This window comes from Lathyrus oleraceus, chromosome 6, assembly GCF_024323335.1.
Source record: "Lathyrus oleraceus cultivar Zhongwan6 chromosome 6, CAAS_Psat_ZW6_1.0, whole genome shotgun sequence".
Taxonomy (NCBI): domain Eukaryota; kingdom Viridiplantae; phylum Streptophyta; class Magnoliopsida; order Fabales; family Fabaceae; genus Lathyrus; species Lathyrus oleraceus.
The window spans coordinates 287343495-287355533 of NC_066584.1; the positions used below are offsets into that span (position 1 = coordinate 287343495).

Sequence of the window (12039 nt, forward strand, 5' to 3'; positions counted from 1 at the left end):
CACTGCCACACATTGATGTTCTGGTAGACAACACCGCTCAACACAAGGTATTCTCCTTCATGGATGGATTCTCGGGTTATAACCAGATCAAAATGGCACCTGAGGACATGGAGAAGACTACGTTTGTGACGCAATGGGGCACCTTCTGTTATAAAGTAATGCCGTTTGGTTTAAAGAACGCAGGAGCAACATACCAGCGTGCTATGGTGGTTTTGTTCCATGACATGATCCATCATGAAATAGAAGTATATGTGGACGATATGATAGCCAGGTCTCATACTGAAGAAGAACATCTCGATCATTTATACAAACTGTTTGAGAGGCTGAAGAAATACAAGTTGAGATTGAACCCGAACAAATGCACCTTTGGAGTAAGATCTGGTAAACTCTTGGGCTTTATTGTCAGTGGTAAAGGTATTGAGGTCGACCCAGCCAAGGTGAGAGCTATTCAAGAGATGCCAGTTCCCCGTACGGATAAAAAAGTCAGAGGTTTCTTGGGACGTTTGAATTACATTGCCCGATTTATTTCCCATTTGACCGCTACTTGCAAACCCATCTTCAAGTTACTGAGAAAAAATCAAGAGATGATATGGAATGATGAATGTCAAGAAGCTTTCGACAAAATCAAGAAGTACCTCCAAGAACCTCCAATTCTGGTGCCACCAGTTGAGGGAAGACCTCTAATCATGTATTTAACCGTTTTAGAAAACTCAATGGGGTGCGTGTTGGGACAACATGACGAGTCCGGTCGAAAAGAGTATGCCATATACTACCTTAGCAAAAAGTTTACCGACTGTGAAACAAGATACTCACTGCTCGAGAAAACTTGCTGTGCTTTGGCCTGGGCTGCTCGCCGACTAAGACAGTATATGTTGAATCACACCACTTTGTTGATTTCTAAGATGGATCCTATCAAATACATATTTGAGAAACCCGCCCTCTCCGGAAGAATAGCAAGATGGCAGATGATTTTAACAGAGTATGATATCCAGTATACCACCCAAAAAGCAATCAAAGGAAGCGTGCTAGCTGATCATTTGGCTCATCAGGCCGTGAATGATTATCAGTCTATGAATTTTGAGTTCCCAGATGAGGATGTCATGCTTGTTACTGATTATGAAGAACCTGGACCGAATGAAGGACCCGAAGTGGGATCCCGATGGACTATGGTTTTTGATGGATCGTCTAACGCATTGGGCAACGGTATTGGCGTCGTGATCATTTCCCCCAAGGGTGGCCATACGCCTTTCACCGCTAGACTATGTTTTGAGTGTACCAACAATATGGCTGAGTATGAAGCATGTATTTTGGGACTCAGAGCTGCTATAGACCTGAGAATCAAGTTTTTGAGGGTGTATGGAGACTCAGCCTTAGTAATCAGTCAGGTCAAAGGAGAATGGGACACTAAACATCCGAACCTCATCCCCTATCGAGAGCAGGTGTTGACATTAATCCCATACTTTGAAGAGATCACATTCGAACATATTCCCCGAGAGGAGAACCAGTTGGCAGACGCATTGGCTACCATGTCATCTATGTTCAGAGTCAGATGGGACAATGAAGCTCCCCGGATTACCATTGAACGACTAGACGAACCAGCATATTGTTATGAACTTAACGCTGATGAAGTAGAAGAGAAGCCTTGGTTCCACGAGATAAAAAGATATTTAGAAGCTCAGGAATACCCTAAAGGGACATCCATCAATGACAGGAAATTTCTGAGGAAGTTCTCCGCTAAATTCTTTTTGAGTAATGGAATATTGTACAAACGTAACCATGATTCGACTTTGCTTCGCTGTGTGGATAGAAAGGAATCAGAGAAGATTATGGAAGACATGCACGACGGTATCTTTGGGACTCATTCTAGTGGACATACAATGGCCAAGAAGATTCTGAGGTCAGGGTATTATTGGTCTACCATGGAAACTGATTGCCACCATCACTCCAGAACTTGTCATAAGTGCCAGATCTATGCGGCTAAAGTACATGTGCCTCCTGCTCCATTAAACGTGTTGACCGCGCCGTGGCCCTTTGCAATGTGGGGCATTGATATGATTGGCGAGATTAAACCTACCGCCTCTAATGGACATCGTTTCATCCTTGTTGCTATTGATTACTTCACAAAGTGGGTGGAGGCAGCCTCATTTGCTTCTGTTACTAAGAATGTGGTGGCACGATTCATCAAGAACAGCCTCATCTGCCGATACGGCGTCCCTGAGAGAATTATCAGTGACAATGGCACTAATTTGAACAACAAGATGATTACTGAACTCTGCACGCAGTTCAAAATAAAACACCATAACTCTTCTCCGTACCGGCCAAAGATGAACGGCGCTGTAGAAGCGGCTAATAAGAATATTAAGAAGATTATACAAAAGATGACGGTAACATACAAAGACTGGCATGAGATGTTACCATTTGCTCTTCATGGTTATCGTACTTCCGTGCAAACTTCGACAGGGGCAACTCCTTTCTCTTTAGTCTACGGAATGGAAGCCGTTTTACCAGTGGAAGTTCAGATTCCCTCTCTAAGGATCATGAAAGAGGCGGGCTTAGACGAGGACGAATGGATTCAGACTCGACTCGATCAGATAAATTTGATGGATGAGAAGAGACTTGCGGCTGTATGTCACGGGCAGATATATCAGAAGCGCATGACCAGGGCATTCAACAAAAAGGTCAAGAGACAAGTGTATCAAATTGGCGACTTGGTAATCAAACGCATCATCCTACCACAAACTGACCCCAGAGGCAAATGGACTCCCACATACGAAGGGCCATTTGTAGTTAAAAAGGTATTCTCAGGTGGAGCCATGATACTCGCTACAATGGATGGTGAAGACTTCCCACATCCCGTGAACGCGGACATAGTTAAAAAATACTACGCATAAAAGAGACCCGCTAGATCGACGTATCTAGGCAAAAGTAAGGGCATCCCGGCGAACCAAAAGGGTTCGGGCAAAATTAGGGATATATAAAAAAAATGTACACCCGGCAAGTCGAAAACCTGAAAAGGCGGCTTGGGCAAAAAAGGGTCTCCTGGTGGACTGAAAACCTGAAAAGGCGGTCCAGGCAAAAATTAGGGATTAAAGCGTATGACTATGTCCCGTTCTCAGTCAACTTTCATCCAAGTTCGAGGGACTGACCAAGCCAATCACTTCTATCCGACAGAAAGGGATGAGATGCTCGAAGACATAATGACAGTAGTAGGCTTAAAATCAATAGGACTTCTTCCACATAGCTTTCTCTTTGTTTTCGACAATTTCCTCTTACTAGGATTTCTGTCTCCTTGTACACAAATTGCCTGTTTATAGGCCTCCTTTCAAAATCAATACAACCCTCTTTCAAAGAAAAGATGCTTTTGTTTTTACTTTTCTGTTGTGGATAGTCTTGCTATGATGGCATATTCCCCAGCACATGCAATTTTTGAGTCAGCTTGAGTCTTTCCATCGGATTTGTTTTCCTTTGGAACTCTTTTCCCCAGTTTGAGTCTTTTACTCCCCAGTAAAGTCTCTAGTTTCAAGTCGTGTCCTGCTCACGCATTTTTCTTTTTCCCATAAGAGTCCTGTTAGAGTCTCTGTTCCATTAGTGAGTATATTACTCCTATGGATTTTCATTTCTCCTGTTTTCTTTTCTTCTTTGTGGACCCATATTCCCACAGAGATATTTTGTTTTACATACATACATTTGCATCATGAGGTCTTTCAGGGACTAAAATTTGTCTCATTATTGTTATTTAAGCCCATTCTACCCCGTCGAGACGAAGATCTTAACCTTCATTTCTCCGGCTAGAATGACCTTAAATAGGGGCATCTGTAAGACCCCAATTTTGTCCCTAAGATCCCTCATGGCATCATATCATTGCATTACATAGCCTCAAGGATCTTTGAGCATCTTGCCTTCCTTTCCCCTTGGGTGGGATCTCCTGTGAGTGTTTGAGATCACCAGGCATTGCTTGCATTGTATATCATTGTTTTTCTTGTTTTACTCACTAACCAAAAGCACCAAAAATATGTCATCTAACATTTGTTTTGCAGCCTAAGCAACCACAGGTCAAGCAATTCAAGGAATTCCTTTGTGCATTGAATTGAGGTATTTTCTTGAGATGAGGACCACATGATTATTATATAGAGCTTATATGAGCTAGAGGTTTATTTTGAAGCAATTTCCCCAAGTGGTAAAGGTTCAAATTCATCAGGCATTGTCCAGGTCATCTGAGGACCATATAATCAACTAGGCAGTCAATTGAAGGCTTTGAGGTGTGGGAAATGATTTGAGACATCCCATTCATGTTCAAACAAGGCCTATTAATCATGTTAAACATCTATCTTGAAGATTTTGAAGTCATTGCAAAAGTTTCCCAAAATGGAAAGTGACCTATAATTTCAAGTTTCCAAAAATGGCAAGTTTTTGGTCCACATTCAACTTAACTTTCCAACATCAAAGAAGATTCAAATGGATTTTTGGTCAACATGAAAGTTGAAGATATTTCTCTCCTCTTTTCAAAAAGTCCTATATAATGACCATCTGATAATTGGTTGAGAAGTTATGATCAAATGATTGCCAAGCATGCATGGAACTTCAAAATGCAATAACTTTTGATCCAAAACTCCAAATTGGGCCACTCTTTTTGCAAGATGCTCCTTGTGACCAAAAGATTACAAATCAATCATTGCCTTGCATGAAAGAAGCTCACATGATCAAGTGTTCAAACAAGTGCATTTTGGAGGGAAATCCAAGAATTCAAAATTTGAGAATCATACAAGCCAAATACCAATTCTATCTTGCTTATTGAATGATTTTGAGTGAAAATGAAGCTTGCATGGCACTGTTCACGTGCACATTTGCCATGCTACCTCACACTTGCCAATTTGCAAAAACACCTCACATCTCTCTAATTTTCAATTAGCCAAAGCCTAATCTTGATTTCAGCATGATTAAGGGATGGTATATAAGCTAAATGTTAATCACAATTCAGGAAAATAACAGAATTTGGATCAAAATTTCATTTCCCTCTCAATTTTCTCTCTCTTCAAATTTCAAATTTCTTCATCCAATTCCACAAAATTCTTGCATAATCTGGCTTATCATGCATCATTGATGAAGATTCAACCATTAGATTGAAGAATTGATCAAGAAATTGTGCAGATCCAAAGCTTGAACATGAACATGGAAGCTTCAAATTGAGCTAGATTCAAGGTGTTACAAGTGCTAATTCTTGCATCAAGCTTTATAACAAAGTTGAGGAAGCAGATCTGGACATTTTGGAGCCTTGAACACGCGAATCCAGCAACTGTCATCTCAAACCAGGTGAAATTCGAATCTCATTATTTGCCTTTTCATGTACATGATCTTGTAGAGCTTGTTGTGCTGATGATGCTGATATAAATATTTTTGAATTTGGCTGGATATTGAGCTTGCTACATGAACTTTAAGTTTGGTTGTTCATAATGTTTTCCTTCGATCTGCTCAATTCATGGAGTTTTAGGACAAATGAATATGATATCTGTGATCCTCGTTGCGAGACGGTTCAAACCATATGCATTTTGTTAATTTCTGGATTTTTTCTTGTTGAATCGCCGCCTGTACCATCGGAGAAGACGGCTGAAACCGCCGTCCTCCGCCGTCTGTGAATAGTGCTAGGGTTTACAGGCCAAACATTGCGTTTCGCTTGTTGAACGCGCTTGGAACCTTTGAAGCGCGAGTTCGATCCTGGCGCGTTGCTTGTTTTCTGATTTCCAAATTAATTTTCCTTTGAGCGCTTCATTGACTTGCCTCACCTGCGTTCGATCCTCCGCTCAGACATTTTCTGAATTTGCATTTGCATTATCATTTGACCATAAGCGCGCTGGTTCGATCCTAGCGCCATGCATTTCTTCAAATTTCATTTGATTTTCTCCTTTACCTCAAGCGTGCTGGTTCAATACCTGGTGGATGCATGTTTCCAATTTCTTTCACATTTCATTTTCCACATGATTTTCATTTTTATTTCATTTTATTTGTTCAACTTCAAAAAATCATAAAAAATAGAAAACATGTCCAAATTGATCCAAACTTTTTTCCACATGCTTGTGTTGATGTCTATTATTCTTTGATGTTAATTTCCTGATTTTTGTGCTGCTGGATTTTTAATTGTGCTTGCTTATTTGAACATGATGCCAATTTGCTATGTTGTGCTAATTGCTTTGTGAAATGCTCATGGTTTATCCCCAATGGATTTGAAATTTGACATGCTTGATACTAACATGTGATTTGATGTTTGAGATTTGGTTTGAGTATTTTATCATATTCCATCACTGTTTTGGACACATGAACATATGGTGTGACAATTTGTGTCACATATTTGATGTTGCATTTATGCATTTTCATTTGCCTATCATTTGAGCTTTTCTGGACCTAATTTTTTGCATGATGTTCATTATTAACATGATAAGCTTGTATAAAAATTTTCATGATCATTGGATGCTTTTCTGTTTTGATTTGGATTTTCTATCTTTGATGTCCAACTTTGACCACATTGTTTGCCTTTGCTTTAACATGATCATTTGATGGCTTTGCCTTATGATTTGATTTTGGTCCTTTTGATGGCTCTTTCTTGACTGATTAAATGTGCTTCATGTGAAATATTGACTTCTGTTTTTGTCATTTGAATTGCCTTTGACCCTAGTCTTTGCACTAGTGGTTTGTACTCACCAATTGTGTTTGTGTTTCAGGTATTTAGCACATATGGTTGGTGTGGCCTCATTATTTGAGATGCCATTTGCTTTGAGTACTAACTCTTGTGGTGTTGTAGGTCCATTGATGTGATGAACTCATTTGAGTGCTTGCACTTGTGACTTGCATTGTGTACATATTGGGAAGTTCCACCGTTTATCTGATTGGTTTTCTGAATACAATATTAACTGTTTAAGCTTTTGTACAGGTACATTAGTTGCTAGCTAGATTTTGCTTAGCCTTTGCCTTGGAGTGTGGTTGATACACCACTGAGGTAGCTTAGCCTTCTTACTCCATGTAGTCTGGAAGTCCTGTCACCTTTTTGGCAGGCATTTGGCTGAAGTCCTCCTTATGAGGCCATGTTTGTGATTGTTTACATTTGTGCTAAAGACCTCCAAATGAGGCATGTTACTTGTTAAGTCCTCCTAAGTGAAGAGGCAATTGACAGATAGAAGGGATTAGCAATCAATCCCTTATTATTCAGTGAGTCTTTCATTATGCTCGCACTACATGCTGATGCTCTTGAATAAACACCCAAGATCTTGTATAAAGTCAGTCAAGTGGAATAGGGTCCCACATTCTGGATCCCCACACCTTCTTTATCATAAGCTCACCCAGGCCAGGGTTAAGAGCATGAGGTCACATCCTCATTTCTCCATTTCATCAGCTTCACCCTAACTCTCAATGTTAGTGGTTAAGAGCTCACAGATTGACCATCACAGTTTGGCTTGTTTGTCGAGGTTGACATGACCCCTCTTGACTAAAGCCCACCTATTTGATTAAGCCTCTTGTTTGTATATAGAGTGTGATGAATTGTTTGCTTGTTTGCTTTGCATATGTTTGCATTTGCTTGTTTGTTTTGAGGAGTTAGATATAAGTCCATCTATTGGCATTCTGTTTCCTGTTTTGTTTTGTGGAGTTAGATGTAAGTCCATTGATTGACATTCTGTTTCCTGTTTTGTTCGTGGAGTTAGATGTAAGTCCATCTATTGGCATTCTGTTTCCCGTTTGTTTTTGGAGTTGGATGTAAGTCCGTTGATTGGCATTCTGTTTCCTCTTTCTGTGGTTCTCTTCTGAAGCTTGCTTATTGCTTTTACCTTGTGTTGCCTAATTCCAAAGGAACTTACTTGGACCATCTCTATGATCTTGAGAAAGGAATTCCTATCTGTGGTTGCATCCCTTAACCCTCACCCTTTTGTTAACCTTTCTCCATCCTTAACCCAAAACCAAAACTTTTGTGCAAACATTTGACTTGTTTTCAACATTAGAAACCTAGGCCTTATGCCTCTGATTTTCAAACTTTCATTTCATAATACTCATTTTGAATTGAACTTTAAGTCAACTTTGACCATCTTTGTGAATACTTCTAATTGGTTAATTCAATCCACTCAATTGCTTTTGTGGCCCTTGTCCACTTCTTAATCAAAATTTTCATGCATTAGCCATAGATCTGAATTATCTTAGTGGTTGATGTAAACCTCACCTTTTGTCCTTAGTGATGGACAATAAGTCTTCCATGCTTATTATAGGGTTAACCCCTCACTAGCATATCGAAGTTATTCTCACATGGTGGATTGTTGGTTTAGGTCGAGTTTTCTCCCTTTGATAATGAAAGACCTTAAGGCTTTTGTTTAAAATCAATCCACTCACTGTTTTGAAATCTTTTACCCGAACTACGGGGTTTTGATCCTTATCTTTCATGAAAAGGTACGTAGGCAATGGGTTCATCAATCCAAACACAAAAATGTAAATAAACTTGTACATTATTTTCTCATCTCTTCAATCATGTTTGCACAAAATAATTTCATAAACAATAACCAATACAACAAGTTGTGAAAAGGGCTCCCTAGGAGTACCTAGGATGCATTGGGTGCCTAACACCTTCCCTTTGCATAACCAACCCCCTTACCCAGATCTCTGACCCCTTTTACTAGTTTTGTTTGTAAAACTTTATAGGTTTTTGTTCGCTTTCTAACCATTCCTTTGGATAAATAGAAGTGCGGTGGCGACTCGACTTTGTATGATTTACCTTGGATCTAGTTAATATTTCTAATGGTGACGAATACACCGCTACACACACATAGAAGTTAAAAACTTCAAACAGCAGCATAACCTCTGGTAGAGGACCTTCAACTTCAAATAAAGATGTTCAAACAAATCTGTTGTCTTGGGGTACAAGTGTTACTCCCCCTTTTTGTCAAAAATGTTGCCAAAGCAACACTTAATATTACAGACCAAAACAAAATAAAATTACACAATTTTCAGAAACACAGGAAATGATCTAGTTATCTGACTCAGAGTCAGCATCATCATCTGTGCCATCCTCAGGACTGGCATCTGCTTCTCCCTCTTCACCTTGTCTTTCATCTCCTTCTGCAGCAGCAGCAGCTTCACCGAGCACATCACCTTCAGTCATCTCCAACTTGATAATCAATTTTTCCAAATTGAGCTTCCTTGCCTCTAACTCCTTGCACGTTTCTTTGAGTATTGCAATGACAACAGCTTTACCTGGTTGATTGCATACACTTAATGTCTCTCCTGTTGCCATGGCAATGTCAAGAACATGCGTACCTAGGAACAATTTATGATTGAAGGCCAAAGGGTTGTCTCTTCTCTTCACATAATCATTCTCTGTTAATATGTTTGGAAATTGATTCAACACAATACCACATATAAGGGAAGGAAAGGCTATAGGCCCCTTCACACTGAAGCTTCCTGCATGCTTCAAAGTTTGATAAAAAATATAGGATCCATAGTCAAAATTGGCTTTGGTTCCAACATCATATATGAACTTTCCAAGCATTACAGCAACTGTAGATTTATGATTGGTGGGTACCCAGTTAGCAGCTCCAATTTTGTGCAGCATTGCATACTTGACACTCAGTTTGCTGGCCACCAATTTACCTTTGTGAGGCCACTTCCTGACTTGATTAGCAGTGATGACTTGACAGATTTTGTTGTCAATCACCTCAAGCTCAGGTTGAGCTACATCAGGCTTTCCCAAATACATGTTGATCACTAAGGGAGAGAAATTTACACATTTTCCTCGCACATACACTTTTCTGAATTCCTTAGACTTTCCATCAGCACATTCTTCAGACACATTGACAATAAATTCCTTTACTAACGTCTCATAACACTTTGAGAACTGAGTCACAGTCTTCATTAAACCTGCCTCTTGAATAAGGTCCATAATCTCCTTACATTCCAGGACATTCTGAGCCAATTCCCTTTCCAAAGCCAGTCTCTTCTGATAAACATATTTCCACCTGTTTACACTTGAAGCAAAATGGAAAGATATGTTGTCAATTGGTACCTCAGGGACACTAGCTGCAAGCTTGCTAGTGGTTGGCTTCTTCTTTGATAGAGTGTCAGGGACATCACATGGAACATCTGAGTCAGACTCAACAACAATAACCTTGGTCTTCTTTTTCTTGGGCACCCCTTTGCTCCAAGATTTTGTTGGACCATGACCTTTCCTCTTGAGGGAACTCTCGACTGCCACCTTTGGATTGGGAGAGGTTGGCACATCAATCTTCTTTCTGGGGGACCTTTGAGCCACTATTTTCTTTTCTCTCCTAGTCCTAACCCTTTTGGCTCTGCTAGGGATAACAACTCATTATCAGAAAATTCCTCCAGGTCTACTGTTTCAGATTCACACTTAGGGTTGTCACTGACATCATGAGTGACACGGACTTCCTCACCACCCACATTATCTAAGGGTTTGTCAACATTTGACCCCTTTTGAGCATCAGTTTGCTCAACATCATCAGAGACATTCTTTCCTAAGGGCTATGTATTTTCTTGATACGCAACATTATCAGGTACAACAGTGTTTAAGGGAATGGAAACCCCAAGGACCTTATGATTACCAGACAGTATTCCAGTCACCATAGTTGCAATGGCATTGTGAACATACCTGGAACCTTCTCTAGTTCGTTCATCAAGAGCGATTTCTAAGGAGAAGCCTGATACAATTTCTTTAGGTCTTCTTGCATGTGAGGCGTTCGCAGAGTCAGCAACAAGATCTTCTCTGCATGAATAAGAGCTAGAGGAATCAGACATGTTCTTGGAGGAAGATGAGTTGGATTGTTGCGACATGATGAATATCTTAGAGGCAAAATGAAAAGTTTCGTTGAGAGAAAGCTTGCGGGACTGAAGGTTGAAACGATGGAAGAGGTAACGCTTGTTGCACGAGCAATATCTATTATTTGTTGACCAATCAGAGCAAACTCTCAAATGTTTAATAATTTGAATTATTAAACAGGAAATAACTAACATCATTAGTTGCTATAATTCCTCAGAAGGACACATTCCCACTTTACCCCTTAAATTTTCAAACTGAGTAGCATCCAATGTCATGACATTCTGAGTGACATTATGCTCAGTCTGCATCTGGTTCATCCATACCAGTGGGGAACAACTGCTACCAGATGCTAGGTACTTAGCTTCTGCAGTGGATAATGATACACAATTCTGTTTCTCCCTTGCAACTACACCATTTTGATGAGGACTAATAGGTGAGGACAACTCATGACTTTCAATCTGCATAGGTACCATTAAGTCCATGGGCAAAAGTTCCGGAGTTTTGGATGTTTTTGGATGTCCAATCTTGAGATGTGACATCTTGGTTAGCTTGCCCACCTGACATTTTCCACATACTTTTCTTTCATCCATAAGCAAATTTGGGATTCCTCTAACTGCTTCCTTGGATATGCTCTTCTTCATTCCTCTTAAATGAAGTTGTCCAAGTCATCCATGCCACAACTTCACTTCCTGTTCTTCCTTGGCTAAGGGGCACTTTAAGGAGTAGTTTGAGACTTTAGATTCCCACAGATAGCAGTTATCTTTGGATCTGGATCCTCTCATAACTTCCTGATTACCTCCATTCATCACAACACATACTTCCTTAATGAACTGTACATTGAAGCCTTGATCACATAGCTGGCTTATGCTGATGAGATTAGCAGTTAGTCCTTTTACTAACAACACATTATTCAGTTCTAGAACTCCAGGACAGTCCAGCTTACCAACACCTTTGATTTCTCCTTTAGCTCCATCACCAAAGGTCACATACCTGGTAGTATGAGGTTGTATATCTACCAATAAGTTACTCATCCCAGTCATATGTATTGAGCAACCACTATCAAAATACCAATCTTCTCTGGTAGATGCCCTTAGAGATGTGTGAGCTAATCTAGCAACCCATTGTTATTTCTTGATAAGGGCATTATGCTTAGATGCCTTCTACTTAGGTCTGACTTGAGGGGTCTGGTTAGGATAACCATGCAACCTGTAGCAGAAGGGTTTTATGTGACCAAATCT

At 40.0% G+C, this 12039-nt stretch overlaps 1 protein-coding gene across 1 annotated transcript in view; it reads left to right on the plus strand.

Moving 5' to 3' along the window:
- The window catches only part of LOC127095221 (uncharacterized), a 104449-nt gene extending 98816 nt beyond the window's left edge, over positions 1-5633 (plus strand). The window contains exon 2 of the mRNA XM_051033940.1: positions 5489-5633. Within this exon, the coding sequence (XP_050889897.1) occupies positions 5489-5633 (145 nt within the window). The remainder of the gene's footprint in view (positions 1-5488) is intronic.
- The last annotated feature ends 6406 nt before the right edge of the window (positions 5634-12039 follow it).